The sequence below is a fragment of the Myripristis murdjan genome, chromosome 11 (assembly GCF_902150065.1).
Source record: "Myripristis murdjan chromosome 11, fMyrMur1.1, whole genome shotgun sequence".
NCBI lineage: Eukaryota > Metazoa > Chordata > Actinopteri > Holocentriformes > Holocentridae > Myripristis > Myripristis murdjan.
Window position 1 is genome coordinate 16,082,186 of NC_043990.1, and position 23,038 is coordinate 16,105,223.

The window sequence follows — 23,038 nt, forward strand, 5'->3', positions numbered from 1 at the left end:
TAGATTTTACTCAAAACGCAGTCACACTTTTTGAATTTACTCATGTTTTTAAATGCACAGTTGTCGCCAGTTTTCAGTTATGTGCGTGTCAACAAATAGCCTTAGAGATGCTGTACTGCCTCTGAGGGGGGAGGCAAGGCACTTGTGTGATAGTTGCTTAAATTGTTGAAAACTGAGAGTTTAAGACGTCTTTTAATGCTACGTTATGCCTGGCAGCATTGGGGGGGGGACGATAAGAATATTAACAATAATAAACGACAGTCAGCCATTTTTTCCATTTTGTCTTTTATTTGAATAACAAAATGGACATCCTACACAGAACACATAATGCAAGTAACAATACAAAATCTACAAAATGATACAGTGACAAAGTTTTTTTGTTCAACAGGTAACAATTTGTACAGTATAAATGGATACAATACTGTGTTGTTGTTTTTTTTGTTTTTAATTTTTTTGTATTTGTCTACATTTGGCACTTGACCACAATATGCTATTGAATGAAATGAGGGACTGAGAGTACCTGATCGCCTGTTTGAATTGTGGAGAAGCCCAGAGAATTCATGTTTTCCCCGAGTCCCATTCATCCACTTGTGAAACTGTCTCATGCTGCTTACTCATTAGCAGTGGCAGCCACCGTCGAGGCGTAAATTAGGCAGTGTTAGCAGTCGGGGCAAAGTAAACAGCTACCTGCAATCCTACAGAGACCATGGCCAAGTCTAGGGGGCGCTGCCGACACCAGCTACTGGCTTCAGCGCTAACAAACGAAGCAGTGGGGGGTTTGTTCAGTTCAGATTATTAAAGTGTGCTTTTACATCCCTGCCAGTGCGCAAAGGAGTCATACACGTCTTCTCTGTAATCTCCATCACTGCATTACAATTGAAAATGCATCTGTACCTCGGTGCTCAAATACACTTAGAAAGAAAAGTGCACATTCACAAGATGTGATGCTCCAAAACGTGATAACCTTTACACTTCCAGCATACACCACTTTGAGAAGCAGCCTGCTCACACACACAAGCATAGTGCAATATAAAGTTAATGGCTGCTGAACCACGGCGCTCAGAGGGGGAACTTGTTTTTTTTTTTTTTTTTTCTTTTTTCTTTTTATTGTGACAACTGTCATCGTTTTCTTGCGGCCAAAAGGGGAAAAACAAGCTCTGTACACTGTATGTAGCAGTGGATGTTCAAAGCGTAATGCGTAGCATTATGTGTGGTCCTCTCCTTTTTACATTTCTAGCATAAATATGAGTGAATATACTGTACATATTTCATATCATGTTCATCAAGTAAAACAAAATAAAATGTATCACATTCCAATAATTTATGTCGTAACTTTAAAGTGAATCTGTCCCATTGCAGGAAATCACTGCAACGTTATCACAGAGTAAAAGAATATATAAGTATATATTTTCTATTTATATCACCTAACACTTTTGCTCATACACTCCTTGAACCATAGATGAAGAAAGAGGATCACAGCTCAGTTGTCAAGTTCATGTAGTCGTCAGTGAGGTGAATGTATTTGAGAGTGTGTGTGTGTGTGTGTGTGGACACAGAACGTGGCATAAAGTCACTCTCCTCTGAAAGTGACAGATGCTGTGATCTGTATTCAGAATATTACTCTTCAACATTTCGATTAACATTCTTCCACAATATATCTTAATAGAATCTTTCATCCCTTCTAAAAATCTTCTTCTATGGTTAAAAACTAACATTTCCAGACCTCCTGTATGCATATCCGCTCTTGTCAGCTGTGAACGTTTGCGGCTGCAGGCTCACATACTTCATGACATCCAGTGTTAACACGGAGTTACATTGCAGAGTTACACGAGACTTTGTGAGGATCTGCCCACTGTCACAGAGCCCAAGTCGGCCATTATTCCCTTTTTTACTCAGGAGCAATGCTTAAAAAATGTCACAAATAAAACAAAAAGAACAGCGGACTTGGATTCGGCTCAATTCTCAAAAGGCTGGACATACTTCATGCATCTGATGGATTATCCTTAGAGGCCATCTTCTCGGACAGGTTAGATTCAGTGTTTAGCGAGTCTTTGATGGGACTGTAGCTGTGTGTACCGTATCTGGGACCCGTGTTGTCTGTAGCTTTTGACCAGGCGCAGAGAGGCACATGTATGTTGTGTGTGTGTGTGTGTGTGCGTGTGCGTGTGTGTGTGTGTGTGTGTGTTTGTGCGTGTCTCAATCATTAAATGAATGCCGGGCTTTGGTATTTCTAGTATGTGCAGGAACACTTGCATGTTGCCTGTACGTCTTCCTGTACATGTGTGTGTGTTACTGCATGTGCCTCCATAGCTAAAGTGATGAGATCGACAATCACAGATGGGTCAACGGGGAGAGATTTTTAAATTAGTCAAATAAATCAAACTGTGGTGGAAGAGTCCAGTCGTTTACTGCCCAGCACTGCTGGGGTCGCACTGCAGCAGCCGCACGATGGAAGGATCGTTCTTCGCTCCCTCCACAAACTCCTCCAGGGACAGTTTACCTGAGAAACACACAGACAAAACCATTAATACAGGGGTCCTCCGCCTCGACCTACATCACATTCAAGCACTTCTCAGGCGTTTTCAAGCTTTTCCACAACCTTGCGACTGTTTACAGCTACTCAAAATAATTAATCCGCTTCTTCATCACATTAAATCTGATGTGACAGAAGGGAGAGAAATTAATGGGAAAACACAACAAAGTATCAACTTTCAAAATGTGTCACTGACCCAGCCATTTACTATGAAAGTAATGCAGTTTCAAGCACTTGACTCACAATGCAACCACTTTTCAAACCTTGAAAATACCACAGGAAAATCCAAGCCTTTTCAAGGATTTCCAGCATCGGTTCAATCACTGTTTATTATTTATTATCCTCTTTATTAATTACAATAAATTGAGGCTGATGTGACACTGACTCAAAAGCTTGTGGACACACAATTTTGTGGAAGTGACCTGGCACATTTATTTTAGTAATTTGTTAAATATCTATAGCAAAGTCCGTGCAGCCATCTCATTTGTGATACAAGAGAATCAAATGTAGTTGTCACATTCATGGCTCTACCCTACAATACGTATTGTTACATTTATGTATCAGTATTGAATTGCGATATATAGTCCCATCCCTGGTGTGCAAGCTCAGTAGAATGTCTTTGAAGAAGCTACACTTCCACTACGACACAAAGCGAGAGACAGTGGGAAAGTCTTACCATCCCGATTTGTGTCCATCTGCCTGAAGATCTTGTCTGTGCGTTTCTCAGGTGTGGACTCATCCTCTGGCATCTTCATCACTGAAGAAACCATCTTGTAAATAGCCTGCAGGCAGAGGGAACAAACAGATGGAGCAATTAGACAGAGATGTCTTCACTAGTCTAGAACTACCACCAGCCACAACAAGCCAAGGCTTTCTCTCAAATATCTGCATCGCTAAAAAAGAAAAAAGCTTATTCATGAGCGCCGACCGTGCCATAATTCAATGTCCTTGCGTGCCATTTCTAATTTTGTGAGAGCGGGTGTCACATTTTCCAAACAGTAGACGTCTCAGTCAAGTAAGTAAAAACTTACTTGACTCTTACCATGTGATACCAATGATGCCAATCAGAAACAGTATATATCACATTTTGGGTTATCCTGGTCTGCTGTGCTGCAGTGAGACGTCGACTATTTGACCCGGAGGACAAAGTGCAGAAACAAAGTGAGTGAAACGGCAATCTCTTTTCAATTTTAGTTTGGCTCTGCTGCCCAGTCTGACTGCAAGGTGAAAATCAAGATATTCTTCATGTCTGAAAGCTGGGGCTGGGCGATATGGCCAAAAAATGTAATCTTGTTTTTTTTTTTTTTTTAACTTTTTTCAATTTTATGATTATGATCTAGATTTTACCTGTTTTCCACTTACCACTACTGCTAACTGATGGGAATCTTTGTGGGCATGCAAGTGCTGGGCAGCTGTTATATGTGGTCAAATTCTGAATTTTATCAATTAATTAATTAATTTCATTAATTAATTTCATTAATTATCATCCCCTTGCCTTGCTGTTCCTGAGACATAAAATATACGTCATTACCGCTTATTAGTATCGCTAATCCTTGTTAATGGGGATGAAAAATATTTTTTGGAAGATCAAGCAAAGCATCTTCATGTAAGTTTCCTGTTTGACAACATAGTATCTACATGGACTGAACCACGACATAGCTTTCTACGTCATCGACATGGATTTGTATTGCTATTAAACTAAGAAATGACATGATTTCTTTTCAACATTAAACACTAATAGTGAACGCTAATACGTCATGTTTTTGGATGGAATCAAACGTGCAACAAACAGATGCTGCTGCTGCCGCCGTGAACAAGACGACACAGTCAGCCTGCCGGTGAAACCAGACAGTTGGCGAAAGCCTTGCTCCACCTGCTCATTCTTCTATCTAATTTTCCATCTATCTGTCGCTCTCGTGGTCTCCTTCCTCAATATTTTAATCCCTCTCCTTCTCCCGTGTGCTCCTGCAATCTTTCTAATTCCATCTCCATTTCTATGTCTGACCTTCATCATTTTAGAATAAGCCTCCAAAGTAGAGGGCTGTTAAAATCCTGCAATATTCCTCTAAATGATTACAGGTTATATTTCATCATAAGAGGCGGCGTATTCATTTGCAAAATATTCTTTAAATCGCTCACTTGACTCTGAACATAAGTGCATGAGCACAAATGCAGACAGGCACGTGCATAGAGATGCATGCCTATAAACACACACACACACACACACACACGTACAAGATAACTGGAGATCCCAAACTTAGACAATGGCATCATACAGTCCTCGGCAGTTGGTGCTGCTTAATTTAGCACACTGTGATATATGATGTAACAACATGTGTAAGGGATTGCAGGGTGGCATGTGTGTGTACATGCCTGTGTGTGTGTGTGTGTGTGTGTGTGTGTATTAAGGCCACTGCACATGAACATCTGGTGAAGTGTGTTAAGGCCTGACATCCCTATCATACATCCCTAGATTATCCGGGGCTCGGTGTTGTGGCCAAAAGACAAGAGGGACTGTGTCAGACGTCCATTTTAAAGTAAAAGCGGAGCTGCAGAGGGCCTGAAAGGGAACGTTTTCCTAGCTGCTCGGTGTTGAGCTGAGTCAATATGCGGATCAGAGGGAGGCCGCTCTACTCTAGAAATACTCCACGGCTAAGTCTTGTGCAGAGATGTCGGAGGACCTGAGAGAAACTGCTAGTTTCTAAAATTACACAGTGGCTGGTTGTCTGCTCTGGGGAGTCAAATGGTGCAGAACACAGAGGCAGATGGATATATGATGTAGCAGCTGGTGTGGATGGCTGGGCAAAATGTTGCTTCAGTGGAGGAAAACTTTCAGAACCAGGGTACACTGCACAGCTTCACTATGATAGCATGTACTGGCCTCCAGAAGTTACACGATATAAAGCCGGCGGGGGAAGACAAAGACAAAGCAGATAGTATTAACAGTTCAAAGAAAGAAAGAAATAAACTAGAGGACACAGATCCAAAACAACCTGCTCCCTCCTCCCAGACTATGACATCGGACTCACCGATACAATCTCCAGCATCTCGGCCTTGCTGATGTAGCCGTTCCCGTCCAGGTCGTACATGCTGAAGGCCCACTTCAGCTTCTGGTCCAGCCGACCGCGGGACGTCACGCTCAGCGCTATGATGAACTCCCTGAAGTCTATAGTCCCGTCCCCGTTGGCGTCAAACGTGCGGAAGACATGTTCGGCGAACTTGGAGGCGTCACCGTACGGGAAGAAGTTGCCGTAGATCTTCTTGAACTCGTCCATGGAGAGCGCGCCGCTGGGGCAGTCCCGCAGGAAGCCCTTGTACCACTCGGCGATCTCGTGCTCGGTGAAGTCCGTGTTCTCCACCAGGTCCTGCATGACCTCGGGACGGAGCTTGCTGTTCTGTTTGCCCATGGCTGCTGCTTCTGTGTCTGTTGCTGATGACGGGAGGTCAGTGGTGCTTTAGACTGCTGACAGTGTGGGAGGAGAGACAGAAACAGAGAGAGAGAGAGAGAGAGAGAGAAAGGTTGTTAGACATTATATGAAATGACCTTAAGCCTTGCTGAAGATGCAGCAGAGAGACAGCAAACAAAAAGAACAGTCTGAGTGTGACATTGTGTCAACACAACTTTTTTATTTCGATTTTATTTTCATATCTTGATAATGTAGTGTTGATCTTTTGTTTCTTCTTGTTATTTGCTGTCAGTTTGTCTGTTGCTGAGATTTAAGTGTTTTTTTTACTTGCTGCTCAATTTGTTTTTCTTGTTATTTGCTCATGTTTCATTACATTGTGCAAATAAACTGATAAGTTAATGGCTGAATGGACTCGATGAAACAGAAAACAAACATAGTGCAGCACAACAAGGAGCACAGTGACAGGCTGAGGTATGTGGTCTCACACTGCACCTGCTGAAAAAGACCACCGAATGTTTTCTCAGTGCAAAACCTCCCCAGATGCACAACCACACCCTCACTTGTAACAGATACGCTTGTGATAACCTCTCAGTTGCAGGCACACCTCTCAGCTTTCCTCCACACTGCTGTTGACTGTGTTTATTTAGGTGTGTGTGCGCGCATGTGTGTGTGTGTGTGTGTGTGTGTGTGTGTGTGTGTGTGTGTGTGTCTCTGCAGATGCAATTTCCACTTCCTGCAGCAACAGTCATGCTTACACCTCACCACTCGCTCCTACATCCAGTGCACTTGATAATCGCGACAGTTTGTTGACCTAGTTTGGGTTTTGATAAAACATTCCTAAGAGGTGTTTCTCTCATCAGTGAATTAAGGCACTGGCAGAAAGCAAAAAGGGCAAAAAGATACAAGATATATGTTAGCGAAACATGAAACCGATTTGACCTATCGGGTCTAAATGGCATGGTGTGTGCTTGCCAGCCATGTAATTAAGACATAGCAGTGTGAGCCTATGGGTGCAGCAAACACCCAGCTAATCCAACTTGTATGTTTCACAATAAGAGAATCTCTCCTCTGTAATGAGCGGCTTGATTTAGAAAGCCAACAGGGAGTCTGTACACACAACAAGGGCATACAGTTCATCAACAAAACGTACACTACAGCTAATGTCCTTAGCACCTTCCCCTGTCAGGCGAGCTAGCTGCTGCTGGGATCTTCAGGCTAAAGACAGAGCGAAGCTGTTCTAAGCTTAGCCGAGGATAATGACAGATAGAACTGGCGGTGTCAGGTCAGGCCAACGTGAAGTACAGAGCAGGTACTTGTTCCAAACAGGGGAAAATAAACCTGTCGTCGCCTCACTATTTACAGGTAGGGCGCTTGACTTATTTTAGAGTGTCTTAAGGTTCCAAAGTTAGTATAAATATGATTGCTAAGGGGATCGTTCATAGGCATGTAAAAAAACAAAAACAAAAACAAAACAACACCCAAAAACTCATGTTATTACTCATACAGTTTAAAACCCAATTAAGTCTAAACTTTAGTATGCAGCCTTGCATTTCCTGATCAGTCTTGTGCTGACTGGCCTCACTAAGACACACTTAAAAGCCCCTTTAACCAGCAAACATAATTGTCGTATTCAAAAGGAGGTGGATAACCACCAAAACTGAGCTCTGAGTTGCCAGATGTTAGGCCTACGCCTGCAGTCTTCATCGTTTTACTTCTCTGCCGTTGTCTAGTCAGCCACACAGAAAAAGAATGTGTGAATGGTTGTTGTTGTTGTTTTGTGAGTGAGTTCAATCACTTGGAATAAAACTCCCAACCTTGTCATGAATCTTGTTAATTGCTCTTCGCAACGACCATGAGAAAGGTGTCCTTATCTCGCTCTCCCGCTCTCACACACATGCATGCACACACCTTCCATATACAGACAGCTATAATCCTTTTAATTAACTCAGCGTAAACAATGGGCTTTGGCAAAGTGAGAACAACCTCTAAGGAGTTCCCTGCTGTTACCTCTTGTTTCCTTCACCAGCGGTGTGAATGCCGGAGAATAGATTAACACCTGTTCACGCATTCGCTGCCCCTGGAGCAATGCACATCAGCGGCCACACAGCGGGGGTCTAGCTGAGGACGGCTAAACTACAAGACAAAAGCATGCCTGTCTTCAAGGTAGACACAGGTAAATGGGTAAGGGAGATGGCTGGGAGATAGGGGACGGTAAAAACTGTGAGCGGCTACGTGTTCAAACAAATTATAAAACCCACAAGCAGCCCCTCTGGTTAGCAGAGTGGCAAATTCAAGCAGGGACAATATAACACTATCTGCAGACCATGACAAAAGATTGCATATATACCATATTGGCTATTACTGAACATCATCATTTTAATATTAAATCTTCAGTGCGTGTAATACAATCTTTGGAGTTCATATTTTGGGCAGAGACCGTAGGAATAAGAAACAGGACACCACTTTTTGGATTTTTCAACTTATTAGTGAACTCATTTGTTGCTTGCTCAATTAAATTTTTGGTTTCTATCAGCCAAGAAAGACGCCACTGCATAGCAACACCCAGCAAAACTGGCACTTAGAGGAAAAATAATTAAAGTTTTAAATATGTCACCCAGTCTCACTCTGGGTCAACCTGGTTTTCACCTGCAATTGTACAGATATTGTGCATGAAATGAAAACAAACAAATGATAGTTGCAGATTATTTCATAGTCCTTCCACGATTTAATCACGGATGATGACCAGCAACCTTTTGGCCTACTGAGCTACATGTCAGCTAACCTGCCACCCCAGCAACTCTCTACCCCTCCAGTCAAAAATCAGCTGGTAATCCGACAAAGGGCTGCTCCTGTAAGTGCTCACAAAACATCGTTTCATACTAAAATGCGTCTTTGTCAATGTGTTTCACTCATTGTTAGTATTTACAGTAGATGGTGTACGCTTGGTTGAACTTCACAAACTCCATAACTGGAGCTTTCTGGTAGACTTCCGCACTGTGCTTAGAGCATTATCAACATAAAATGTGCAAGATATTGGTGCAAACAAGCTATGTACAAAATAAAAACAAAATGTCAAGATGACGGGATGCAGAGACAAAACACGTAATGGTGCAAGGAAATGCTAAAATGTCAAAATGACAAGCAAGGCACAGAGAAAATATAAACAAAAAACAGAAGTGTGCAAAGAAATGTGCTTGAAGTGCATGAGCGCATTTGTACACCACATGTCTACTCATGTCTATACAGTCCCAGAATAATTCCTGTGAATGTGTGGAGGAATTGTCCTGAACCGTAGCTCTTATACAGAACTGGCCAACCAAACACGAGCACTCTCGTAGCGTCGCTTTGCTTTGGATTTCTTTAACATTACTTATTTATACTGACACATTATGTATGTTAGAATTTTCTGCATTCCCTTTTACCCAAATAAAACCCGCAATCAATGAATGAGTAAACAAAATCATGAGTTTATGCTTTTCCAAGTGACAACTGCTACTAAAAGGAGATACAATATTTTAGGCTACTTCAGGTGACACTACACACCAGGAAGACCAGCAATGTTTGCAACTTAATTCCAAGCAATTTCAAGCCTGACAAACACATGATGAGAGATTCAAACATATCTCTTCCAATCAAACAATAATTGGAGCTAGGAGTAAAATTTTTATCAACAGGAGGATTTGAGAGCCAGATTTTTTTGCCCAATTCTGACTAGGGCTGTGTATTGCCAAGAATCGCACCACAATTCAGGGGTTAGGCTTCAATATAGTACAATATTCTAAGCAGGGCGAGATTTCAACTTTTTAAAATCTCATTTTAGGAAAACTGATATGTGCTTACTTCTTCCTGTCTCAATTTTTGTTGTCATGTTACGAGTGGAAGAGTCAAATGGCTGAAGATGGATTACAACAATGCCATCTAGTGGTCAGGGCTTTAAACACAACACGAATTGAACCACTGTCTGCCTCGAATTTTGCATGTTAACTAATAATCAAAAACTGTGCAATCAATACTAAAATGTATCGTTATTATATGGCAGCCGTAGCTGCGACTGATTCTCGCGTTCACGTCCTCATCGCATGTCAGGGTTGTTCACTTGACGGCTCTCCTGTCATGTTGTGGACACAGGGTTGTTGCCTCTCATAGACAATGGCTGGAGGCAAAATGTGCACCTGGCGAAATGGCATCTGGTGTGCCACTACTGTTAGTGTCGCCTCCAGGGCATCAAGATTTGATCCAAAATGACCGCTCCTTTCAGGCATTTCAGCCCAAGTCCGACTTATTGTCCCTCCACCCACACACACCCACCTACACAGACACAAACACACACACACAGGACTTAGTCATCCAGCCAATCAACCAATCTACGTCATCCTGACTACATCCATTCATGTCATTCATAAACTCGTCTTTGTCTGATGAGGCGAGTGGCTCACAGCAGACCAGGATCGCCACATAGTCTGCAATCTGCATTTTAATTGCTTAATGGATTGTGGAGTGTTTCCATGATTATTGAGACTGTGTTGTCATGGTGACCGACCATACAATCGCTCTTGTTTTTGGCAGCCAGTGGGAAAAAAAATAATAAATAAAATCAAATTCAAATCTGTTGTGTGCGAGTGTGAGGCAACTCCACTCCTGAAGCATATTGCTTTACATACCGCCTTGGAATCAACACAGCAACATATAATCAGCATCTGTCAAGAGTAATGAGTTGTATTCGTGTTTTTTTTTTTTTTTTTTTTAGTTGAATTCATAACCATACACTCTCCAACTACACTTACTGTTGCTCACATCAAATTAGTAATGTAGACGGTGTGGCACTAAAAGGTTTTTCTCTCTCCATTATTCAAAATGAGGAGTGAATTTTGTTGTGGAAAACAGCGAAGTGACTGCTGCTGCCATATTTCCTTTGCAAGAACAGCAAGAGTTACAGCATGAATTTAGTCTGAAATGTGACCTTTGACACATTCTTCAAGTACATAACTGTAGTAATTCTAGACATTATTAATGTGTTTCATTACTTTGTTTCTCCTTCAAGTGAAATGATAACCGTAACTCACTCACGCATAACGAGCTGCACCCAACGTGAAGTGATACCTCACTTGTCTCTACACCACTTAAGTCTATTGTGCTATGTCTACCTTCAGCATGCACTCTTGTTTATATTCTCACTGACTGCTTTGTATAACTTAAAGTGTAGTTTATGATGTGTTGAAGTTTCTTCCATGGAAAATGAAGCTCTTCTGTTGCACTGTATGTCCACTCTTTTCACAACCTGAAAGCTTGCTACATCATATCTCCTCTCCGCCTTTTCCATCTCCCCATTCTTCTGTCTCTTCATTAATCTGATACAGTTGGGTTTCTAATTACAACACTGCACCTCTGGCTGCTGGTGTGTGTGTGTGTTCTAACAGAGGAGACGGTGGGACAAGAGATCAGAGCCACACTGAACATCCCAAGGACCAGTTGGCCTAAGAAGTCAGCTATTTCTGGGACTTGTAGTCTCTGAGATCATGGCCTACAATTAACCTCTAAGGCTCTTACCTGGTGCTGCTAGCAGACCAGTGATGGCATTGTTACATAACCGAGGCTGTGACGACCGCCTGGCTCGCATGGACGAGCTGAGTCCTACCTACAAATGAACATCAGGCACCGGTTTAACTTTCTGAGCATGTCTGAGAAGGGAGCAGGCCTGAGATAGAGGCGCTGACCTCAGTTTGTCCAGGTATTAGCCGGTACTGAACAGGCTGTCACTCTCAGTTTCTAATGACAGAGGCTGCACACATGTTAACCATACACATGCTGTGTTTACCACGCTTGAGCTCTTCAGCAGAGGACATGACCAGCGTGCTGAGGTTTGTGCTATATTTTCCTCCTGAAACCACTTCACATCCACCAGCAGCACTGCAAGCTGACTAAAGACAGCCACATAAAATCATGCAAAGCATCAACTGGATGTCGGAGGCTAAAACAGGCTTGTTCTCCTTGGTGTCACTGTTTCATTTATACAGCGTTTCAATGGTCTTCTTCGAGGTTACTCGAAACAACCAAGAAAAAACTGGTACCTTGTTTTCATTTCTATAAAATATGAATGAAGGGTATTCGTTTGTGAAAAGACAGATTCCTTAAAGCCATGTTTGTCCCTCATCAGCAAGCATTCACTGAAAACCCCGTCACAGCAACTGTGTTTTGTATTACAAGGAAACATCTTTTTTTTCCATTACTTTGTGTTGACATAAAGCAAAATCTTTTGTGTTTGTTCCCATTCTCTGAGCAAACCACAATCGAGCCCCTCACAACCGCTCAGTCAATATTTTTCGGCTTGTGAAGTTTTGAATTAGCAGCGCTGCAATGCAACAGCTGAGCAGTTGATTTATTATTTGCTGGTGGAATTGAAGGTCCTCTGCAAGGTACTCATCCCAGAACATCTCGTGGGCTGCTTACGTAACAGGCAGAAGTCTCCATTTATATCCTGCAGGTAAATCTTAGCCCAAGAGTCCCACAGATAATCCAACTAGCAAGAACAGAGAGCTGGAAGGTGGGGAGGCTAACGGAGACACGGACCAAGCTAGAGTGACTGACAGACATCCACATCATGAACAGTGACTTTCTGTTTGACACCCATGAAAGATACATTCATAATGAAATATGACCCATCTGCTGCCTGTTTGCAGAGCTGAGGCCAAACAGGAAAGCAATCATTAGACCTGCAATATCTGAAACCTGATCTTTATCCACAGGTCAAAGTGAAATGACTGTTTCTCATCAGTACCATGTTTTAAGTCTAGTAAACTACCGTCGGGCCAACTTTTCTCATCTTTCAAACGAGCCAAGACCTCAACCAAACTTGAATAACCTGATTTACCCCGATTCAAATGCAAGAGGAAAGTGATCTGGGTTTTGCATTCGGGCTACACCACACACACACATGCACATGTTTGAGGCTCACACAACACAAGTACTCATGCAGTTTTTAACCTTGCACTGATGGAGATATGTCTCTGTTTGCAAAAAAATAGTGTTGTGAGCTGTTTTTTTTTTTTTTTTTTTTTTTTTTTTTTGAAGAACCATGATGAGCAGCTTTAGTTTCAAAATAGCTGCACAATTGTATATTAAAACCAGTTTATCTGATGTTTATGTTCTTGCAAGGAAATGCTGCCATGTGTATATTGTCTGGTGCAAAATGTGAGATCATAATACTCTGAAATTGTTTTATTTTATGTTCTGGGGAGTGATATTTCTGAAGTTGCTGTGACACGCTTCAGTTGCTCTTGGATGGCAAAGGGATGCTGCAGCTCATATAGCCAATTCCAAAAAAGGAGGGAAATGTTGGACCAGGTTCAGCTGGCAGCAGTTGGCGAGCCTGCAATGTTACAAGCAATTTTCATATCCCTTAATTTGTTTCTTTCAAACCATTACATCATTACCTTCAGTATGTTTTGTTGTTGTTATGTTTTTGGAAATTAAAAGATGAATCTGAGACTTGGGTTTTTGGCAAATGTATTCTCAAACCAAACAGCACCTGCTGTGTAAATTTACAACTGTAACCTTTTTTTCAAAAGATCAACGCCGGTGCCATTTAAGTGCCGGCAAACACTGCTGGCCGGGTCAACCTTCTTCCACAGCTAGTGAAATCAGAAGACTTTGCCACTTGTAGCCGCACTTTTCTCCCAAACTCGGCTTTCATTCACTCACCACTGTGCAGTTTTCAGTTGAAATCTCCACTTATATTCTGCGTCATCACATCAAAGTCGTATCAGTGCTATGTTATTAAGTCAAAGCCATTTGAAATTCAGCTGAAGACGGCTTCTCCTGCTGTAGGCAGCTGAGCACAGACAGCTCATACAGTTTGTGTCACAAAATTGATCTTCGAAAAGACAGGTAAGACATAAAACTAAGACACACACAGAAAAAAAACACGATTTGAACTGTCTGACAATCGCACAACCGACAAATATCTAAAAGTTAGCCATGTTCATTCTTAACCTGGCACTTTCGGTAATGAGTGAACTGCTTGTCTGCTTTGGACTATATTTGAAATTTACATCACTTTGACTTTTACTTATTTTTAGCGTCAAACTCTAAAAACTACGAGCTGCAGTGAGCCAGAAGACTGGGACACTCCACCGCGTACTCTGGTGATCGTCTTCAAACCTATACTGTTACAATGCCCGGGTGACCAAATGTCTGACGGGATGCACATTCCACACAGCCATCAAAGACTGCAGCACCGTGGCATAACTTTGGGGACACCGGTGCTCACGTTACAAGTACCGTGACTTGGGCTGTTCGCTGTAGCATGCTTACTGTCTCCATGAATATCTGACTGCAACCCTATCTGCGCCTGTCATTCAGTAAGGTCAGCGCTGGCCCACGGTTGGTCCAAACTACACCGGAGTCTGATTGCTGAGGAAGATGTCCCGCCCCTGAACATCTTCACCAAACATTTTCTTCATCTCCTGTCAGTCTTTAGTCCAAACAGGGATCACACCAGTCAAATCAAGGTCATTACAGCAAACTAAAGTTACAACTAGATTAAAAAAAAAAACTGAACTGAAATGATAGTAGTTATTTGTAAAAATAACTGAACTTAAACTGAAATTTTAAAAACAAGATCACTACAGAGAGGTAAAAAAAAAAAAAAATCCCAAACGATATTAATAACACTGAATCAACCAAAAAACTAAGTTTAGCCTTAGCTTTTGAGTCACTGTTCCGGCCAAACCAGCGTGGTCGCACATGGGCTGCCACTGCTTAAATCTCAAACTATAAGCACTAGATACTGACACAGACTACACCGCACCTCTTCATCACTCTCAGCACCATTTCTGCATGTGTTTCTTTGGGGGATGGATGCCAACAACATCCTCTTTTGCAGTTTTCCCTCCGAAGGATGTGAATATGAGCTGAGAGTTTCGGACTAAAGTGACACGGTTTACAATGAAGCATTCCTCTTCAGGGGCTGGACGTCGGGGGTCACTCCTAAATCACAACTTTTCATAGCAACAGCTCTAGAAATAGCCCAGAATATCTCCTGACACTTCCTGGTGTTTAAAAGCCCATGTTCCCCTTGACTCTCACAAAACCCCGGGGCCAGATCTACGATAATATTGCCTCCATCTGTCATTTTAATGGATTTCAAATAATGGAACTGCTTCGACACAAACAGCACTCCAATTATGCGTACAATTAACAAGGTATTGTTTTTCTGTATCATTAACAGCTATGTATTATGCTCTACAGGTGACTTCTGCAGGAACAATTAATTAAAACACATTTGTATGACTGTGCCTTTGCTTGATAATGCCATACATGCCACCCGTCATTTCAGTTTCACTCCTTTTCAAAAGGTTTGTTAAAATCCCGTCTGTCCAACCTTTTTTAGAAAGCAGAGGTAGAGACATAATCGTAATGCAGCACACATTAGCCTCCATTGTCAGTCAGCGAGCTTCATGCGTCAAGGCGCTGCAGAAAACCACAATGATGACACAGAAGCTATTATGAGAGAGTGCATGAGAACAAGCTGAAAAGTGACAGTAAAAACATTTGCAAGAAGGTGGGCAGAGCTGTAAGACTGCCTGAAGAATGGGCATGCACACACACACACACATATGCACACCAGACACACACAGATTCTCACACCAAATTGCGACTGATTGCATGAGGAGAGTGCTGTTTACTTTGCACTAAACGTCAAAACGTGCCTGAGCTCTGCTGTGGAGGACAGAAGCTAAAGAGACATTTTATATGTCGATCTGGTGATCTACAAGCGCCCACTAATCTCTGCAAAGGATATCTGACACATCTGAGGACACACATCATCTCTGACATGCAAAACATTGTATCTGTCACTATCTCTCCTGCAGCATCTGCTTTTCTATTTTTTTAATTTCAATCCTTTAATCTCACACATACTACTTCCTCTGTTGTTGTTTTTCCTCCACCAGCCTTTCTTCTGCTCATCTTTGCTGTCTCTCTTGTCACTCAGCCCGTCCTCTTTCTCTGAAAGGCTTAATTCAGCTCAAAAGGACACTGACTGCCCAGAGAAGCCTAACTACAGAGGACGCTGCCACTGTGGCCAGACTGGCCCAAAACAAGCACCCAGGACGCCCACGCGGCCAAAAATAGAGCTCTGTACAAATTTAGCAGATGTTCGTCAGTGTTCAGCATCTTGAAGTGTTTGGAGGGATGGTTTTGACACCAAGGGGGCTATTATCTCTTGACTCCACCCGTATGTGAGCACCTCCACGGTCTGTGAATTTTCATGCTGTTTCTATTGGCTGCCTGAGGCCAGAAGAGGCTCAGCTTGATATAATACCTCACTTTGTTTTGTTTGTGGCAATCGTATTGGTTCTGGAAAGTGCTTGAGACTTTTTTGTGGTCACAGATTCATGGAAACCAGCCAAGATCTCAGTTCAGAGAGTCTATCAGGAATATCTTTGTGTAGTTTCATACATTGAGCAATATCGAGCAAAAGAGCTTGAGTTCCTCTGAAGCGGCGCTCTCATGATTATAACATTTGATTTCTCCTCAAGCGTCGTCTTATGTCTCTCCATGCAGCATCTGGTTGTCCCTGCTGCCTCCCCTCTCCTGGCCACCTGTGTGCCACCTGTGTGACCTACCAGGGCAGCTCTTTTTCAAACCAGCGATTTCAAAAGAAAAATGATTTCCAGGGGTTCAAATTTCCACCTGCAAAAACCTGCTAAACTTGCACTGTGGCTAGTTCGTGCATCTGTCAATTCTCCAGACCGCTTTGTGAAGTAGCCATCTTGCCTCCAGTCAGTCTTTTTAGACCTCAAGCCTATTGGGTGCTGTGTGAAATTTTGATGACAGATGCCCTAGCTGTTACACTACTTTTAAACCTTTTCCCGATTGAATTCTGTTGTTTTCTAATAAGCAAGGAATTGGTGAGATGTTTTATTATAACATATAATCCTGCTGTAGCTATCAAGACAGTGAGTCAATTATAATAGAGAGGCATTACATGGCTATTACATTGTTACACTGAATGAACAATGCCCCTTTCTCCCTCCTGGGGATCATAGGAGTGTCACACACACACATACACACACACACTCACACACAAGGGAAGCTGTATCATGCATTGCAATCATTCACAAGCTCCCATTCCACCAGATGCACGAATTCCCCGTGAAATAACTTCATTTCAACTCACTTTCCGCTCTCCTCTGAGGTGAAGCAGCCTCTGCTTTCACCCACACAGCCCAGCACCGCCGCCTGCTCGCTGCATCGCTTGAATCCAAACACTGACACATGTATATTTGCTGAAATGAGATACCCTTCAGTGTTGTTTCCCACCACTTCCCCCGCCTCAGCCCTGTGTGTGTGTGTGTGTGCGTGTGTGTGTGTGTGTGTGTGTGTGTGTGTGTGTGGGCAACAGACTCCTTTTCACTTCCTGCTTGTACTCTGATACAAGTCAATATAAAGAGTGAAGGGGAAAAACACATCCCCCTAGAGCCTCTAAGTATTCATTTAGCCTAGATGAAGCGACCTCATCCGATTAGAAATGTAGGTAAAGCTTTATCCCCTTCTAGCATCTTGTGCTGACAGGCAAGTCCGCTGCAGCTCGCTCGACAAGTTGTGGAAGACAATAATTTTGTCCACCAGTTCGTCACCACCAATTATTCCCAGAGCCGGCTGCTTTTAAAGTTTGGTGCAATAACCCGGGAATCGCCTCGGTGTGTTAAACTCCTGCGCGGCGTATCACCTCACCTGAGCTGGACGCAAAGTAACAGGAAGAGAAACGGCACATTAGCTTCACTCACCTCGCTTGTAAGTTGCTGTGCGGTGCCGGCAGGTTGTGCTCAGTGTCTAATAGTCCATTACTTGGCGGCTCCCAGGGTGGACGGAAAGTTGGAGAGGGCAACAGGTTGCAGGGAGCGATACGGAGGTGTCCCCGGCAGCTCGCAGTCTAAACTCCACAAGGCTTTTCCAGCGCTGCACAACCTCAGCTAAGCCCTGCAGCCCCTCGCCGTGACGTCAAAGCCCCTGGTCACATGGTGCGGCAGCGGCCAATGGGAGCCCGCGTTGTCCCGGCAACAAGAACCGGGCACCTGGATGATGGTTTTCTGCTCCCCAATGATTAAAAAATCATATAGTTAATGTCGTTTCAAACACTAAAATCACTCCAATATACTCATGTTATTTTGCTATGTTAGATGAAGGCGCCAGCAGGCCTGTGGTGCTAAATATGAGTTTTCATGAACTTTAATATTCTGTATTTGTTGTTATTTCCATACCATTTTACAGTATCAGTGCTTTATTCCTAAAGCATTCAGTCAGAGGTTGTGATATTTGTTGCCATTTTAATTCTGAAAAAAAAAAATAAAAGAAGAAGAAGAAGAATTATAATCGGAAAAATATTTCAAATGCTCATAGGTGAAGTAAAACATGCTCAACTGTTTGAAAGTATTGGTGCACGTCTGTGCAAGGCGGGCCTGCACACATTCCTCCAGTGTAATATGTATGTATGTATTATTTTGGAATAATAGCCTTGAATGCATGCATGCTGTGTTTCAGTCCTTTTGTTTGCAGAGTTTCTTGCAGAGCTGAACTCCAAGAAACATATTTGCCACCTTGCCCTTTGCTGCTGTTAAAGATAAGAAAAAAAAAGATAAAGTTGAATAGTCTTCTTTATTCATGTTTTTTATGACTTTATAAAAAACAAACAAACAAACAAACAAACAAAAAAACATTGCATTGCTTTACATTTCATTGTGCTGACTTGCATTGACTTTACCTGAGATGTTTTGTTACAGAGCCTGTATGATAAAATTAACCAGGATAATCAGAGAAGGGAAAAAAAACTTTAGGAGCTTTGTTTCCAAGTATTGAGTGATGATGATGATGAAACAGATTATGATGATAGCAACCATGCACAGACATTTGCTAAGCCACTGCCCGGTGCAGGTGTTCTCAGGCACATTGGCAGCCATGCTTCGCCTAAGATGATTAGTGGAAGTCAAAGCCACAGGGCTTATTCAGGGAGCGTTTTCTTAATGGCCTTATAAAGTACACTGAGAACCCCTCCCTACCCCTGAGTCAGCAAAATCCTGCCCACATTGACATCCCCAACAGATAATACAATGCACATTCCCAATGCTGCTCTGTGACCATGAGCTAAATATGACGGCCAAATTCTTCATGTTTGAAATATGCACATTAGAGGCACGTGCATAACATGCAGGTATTAGTAATGCACAACATTAAGCAAAAACCTGAATAGGACTATCTCAAAATTGATCAGTGATGAACTTGTAGCTTTGAGACATAATACATGCAAATATGTGCATGCACTATCATATTATGCCTATTGGCTGTATGATACTATTGTTTGTTGACCTTGCACAACACTTTAATTTTTCCATCACTTACAGTCACACCTGTATTCTATAGTGTATATGGATGGGAAAAAAAATAGCGCTTATGAGTGAAGACTACATGTGATGAGGTTAACTTTATTTTTAATAAATGGAAAGAAAGGATGCATACAAAGTCAAATGATATGAATCCCAAAAATGTGTTGTGCAGTCATCAAACAAGAAGTACAAATCTGGTGTGGTGTAATTTTAAGGCCCTATCATCAAGTGTCAGTGCTTGCCTATGCAGAAAACATGCAGTGGCACCTGAGCCAATACTGTGCCAGGGTGAGTCTTTTAGTACAGAAGGATCAATGTCATGGCAGCATTGTTGTGAAGCTTGTTGAAATTGTAGTAACACCTTATGAACCTGTGGTATTCTGTCCCTGGCTGCTTTCTGATGGGCAAAATTGTTATACACTCTCAACAGAATTAATTTTCCTGAGAGCTCATCGGTGTATTTGACCCTGAGGGAGAGTCCCTGAGTACTGTCTAGTTAGCACTGCAACCTCTGACTAATAGGTTTGCATAACATTGATCTGGCTGGCTGTCCGCTGAAGAGAACCCCCATCCCCCAGCGGTGAGGCCTGCTCCTCCACCGCTCAACCACCAAGAGGCTTTGAACCGGACAGCCACCTTCTAAATCAGCCGGCCCATGGTTCTGCACGGGCTCTGTCATTAGGTAACAGCGGCTTTAGCGACAAGGCTAATTAGCCGGTGGCTGGATGTAGGAGCCACTGCAGAGCACGGTAAAGGACCAGCAAACACTTGTCAGTGATTATCTGTTATGTAACCAGACAGACCTAACCTTGTGTTGTTCTGTACTGACAGAAGAGATGAAGAGTGTGCCCAAAGTTTACATGCAAGCTAATCTGTGGCAGCCCCTCCCTGGTTTAGTACAGTGATCTTATTGAGAGAAAACCTCTAAAAGTGACACACTGTCCACAACAAGCAGGCCTGGATTAAGAGCGGTGTTGTGGAAGGGCCATCTTGAATGTAATTCATCTGACAGAATGTAACACAGTGTGTTGTAATCAATAACAACGTCTTTTCTTGATTCTCTGTGTTTTTTGTGACAGAAATCACTTATTATTTGCTCTGATCCAATGTAGGAGCACATCATTTTAAGATGTCCTCTGTGTATTCTAGCCTTTGACTATCAGTAGACAAAGCAGGGTCATTGGACTCCTGAGCGGAGCAGGTGATCCAATAGCAGTCAGAGAGCTTACCGAGCTGACCTGTGGCTTCACTATACAGCCCTGTGCGTCACGAGCATCAGGCTGAAAGTCAAGCCAACTAGATTACCCAGCAGGTGGATTTATTCTGAACCAGAACATGCTGAGAGTTGTGTGTTGAGATGTTGTGGCACCATTTAAGAGACGCAGGTGTGGGAGCACCTGTAGGACGGGACATCCTCCCTCCTCGCTCAGGGGACCTCCTGAGCACTCCCTAGGAGGAGCCTGAGTCACTAAAGGGAGCAGCATCCTTACAACAAAGTCAAACCAGCCTGAAATAGACAGAGCGGTGACAAAATCTCAGAGCACAGCAACAACAAAGAGTGGCAAAGACAGCTGAGGGAATCGGAGGATTTAAAAGCTATTTGAGCAGTCGTAAAGGTGCAGATGTCCTCAAACAAGCTCAGCGAGCTGAACCGCAAAATGAGAAAATGTAAATTGAGAATATATTTGAGAAACTGTACACAAAGGCATTGGACCAGGAAAGGAAAAGGAGATGCTTCCCAAATCATGTGATATATTTTAGATCAAGTGCAGAGGCTCATGCAGTGTGGGCTGAGTGTGCAAACAGCTCAGTGGTTCACTGCAGCCGTATGCACAAGCGTCCCTCTGTATGTGCAAACCTGATAACTTCTGACTGCACTTCTGAACCCGGAATAACAAAATCCAAGAATATATAATTACTGTTTCTGAAACTGTGTCTAAAATGTGTATTGAGCTGACATTCCAGCCAGGTGTAGGAAGCAGTGTTCCTACACCTTTTCTTAAATCAAATTCAAGCACTTTGCAAACATTTCCAAGATGCATTTTCAAGCTTTTCTGGCACCTTACAGCTGTTTACGGCCACTCAGAATGATTATTTCACCTCTTCTTCAAACTATGTCAGATGTCGTTGTGCCGTAAACAACCAAAATTATGTTTAGTCAGAGCAATCTACAGAAGGGTTAGAAATGAAAAGGAAAACACAACAAAGTTTCAAGTTCAACATGTGTCACCGACCCAGCCACTTGCTATGAAAGTAATGCAACTGCAATTTAAAGCAGTTCCAAGCATTTTATTCAAAATCCAACCACTTTATTTTGAAAAAACAAACAAACAAAAAAAAACAAACAAAAAAAAACACACACATTAAAATTTGAGCATTCTTAATGATTTCCGACACCTGTACAAACCCTGGAGATGTGTTGGCCAAGGATTTGCAGTAAAACATTATTAACCAACTCTGAAGACAGACAGCCATCTTTAATACAATATTATTCATCATACCCTCTTATGAATGAGCTCATGAAAACATGACTGCAGATATCAGCTGGTTAAATGATCAGCATCAGAATCTTATTTCCTGACTCTTATTATTGAAAAACACACACATTCAAGTATGTTTTCTGCATTGCCACAGTGAAAAATAATAATAAAAAAAAAAACACTTGAATTAGATTTTTACCTTACTAACATAATATTAGCTCTCACATTTTCACAAAAACTATTAATATATTTCAGCATCTTAAAGTGCCAGAAAAAAAAAAAAAAGCTACAACTAAAGCTACGCTGGCTACAACATCACAGCTCCATTCATAAACTTTTTATGTTACAACAGCAGAATCGTCTTTGTTTGTTGTTTTAGATCTTTATTTTTTACCTGCAAAAATGAAAGCGCATACACCTTGACCTCAAAGAGCTCTGCCACGCACGGTGAGCTGAGTCAGGATCGGCCACTGGACTCACGTCAGCAGTCTATTATGGTGAGGGGGAGTTTAAGGTTTAAGGCTTTTTTTTTTTTTTTTCACTCGGGATCTCCTTTGTACTGTACCATGACAGCTGTGACCCCATGTACCAGCCATCCTCACCTGCCTGCAAACACCACACAGCTACTGGACAACTCAACCAGACAATCTGTGGCAGAAAATCATGATGTATATTGTGTATTATGAAGGGTTATCATAAATAATAAATTGGCTGATGATCTGTACATGTGAGATGCATTATAAAGTGGACTGGTCCACTAACTTGACTTTGACTGGCATTATACAAAAGGAAACCACTGATTGCTTTGACACAAAGTAGATAACACCCTCATGTTCAGTTACTGAAATGACAAATAAATGAAAATGCTGCGTAATGAGGCGGTCGGCCACGTGAGTCAGCACTTTGTTAAAAAAAAAAAAAAAGCCACTTTGTTGGGCGTGGCAGCAGAGCTTGAGCAGAGGTTGTAATGAAAGCCAGGCACGTAAGGCGCCCAACCAGCACAGACAGACGGCGAAGGGGGTAGGGGTCTGGAACGACAGATAGAGGGAGGAGAGACAAAGGGAAGGTGACAGAGGGAGAGATAGCTAGATGGGAGGTGGAGGGGGGGGAGACAGGTGAGGGAGAACAAGTGTGGCGTGGCAAAGTTTGGGGGAGTGGCAGAGAGACGGTGGTGGGGTGGAGAGATGGACAAGTGTGGAGAAAGGTGGGAGGAGGTGGAGAGGAACAGCAGTCACA

General features: G+C 42.5%; 1 protein-coding gene across 2 annotated transcripts; it reads right to left on the reverse strand.

Moving 5' to 3' along the window:
- Positions 1 to 432: 432 nt before the first annotated feature.
- On the reverse strand, positions 433 to 17,927 carry LOC115367594 (neurocalcin-delta B). 2 transcript variants are annotated; one of them, XM_030063390.1, is made up of 4 exons: positions 17,730 to 17,927; positions 5,563 to 5,993; positions 3,210 to 3,315; positions 433 to 2,500 (listed from the first exon to the last, which is right to left on the reverse strand). In XM_030063390.1, the coding sequence occupies exons 2-4, from the start codon at positions 5,938 to 5,940 to the stop codon at positions 2,406 to 2,408; spliced, it is 579 nt and encodes a 192-aa protein (XP_029919250.1). In that variant the 5' UTR covers positions 5,941 to 5,993; positions 17,730 to 17,927; the 3' UTR covers positions 433 to 2,405. The 2 variants fall into 2 exon arrangements, with proteins under 2 accessions (XP_029919250.1, XP_029919249.1); XM_030063389.1 differs by having other exon boundaries at positions 5,563 to 5,996; positions 17,730 to 17,926.
- Positions 17,928 to 23,038: the final 5,111 nt, after the last annotated feature.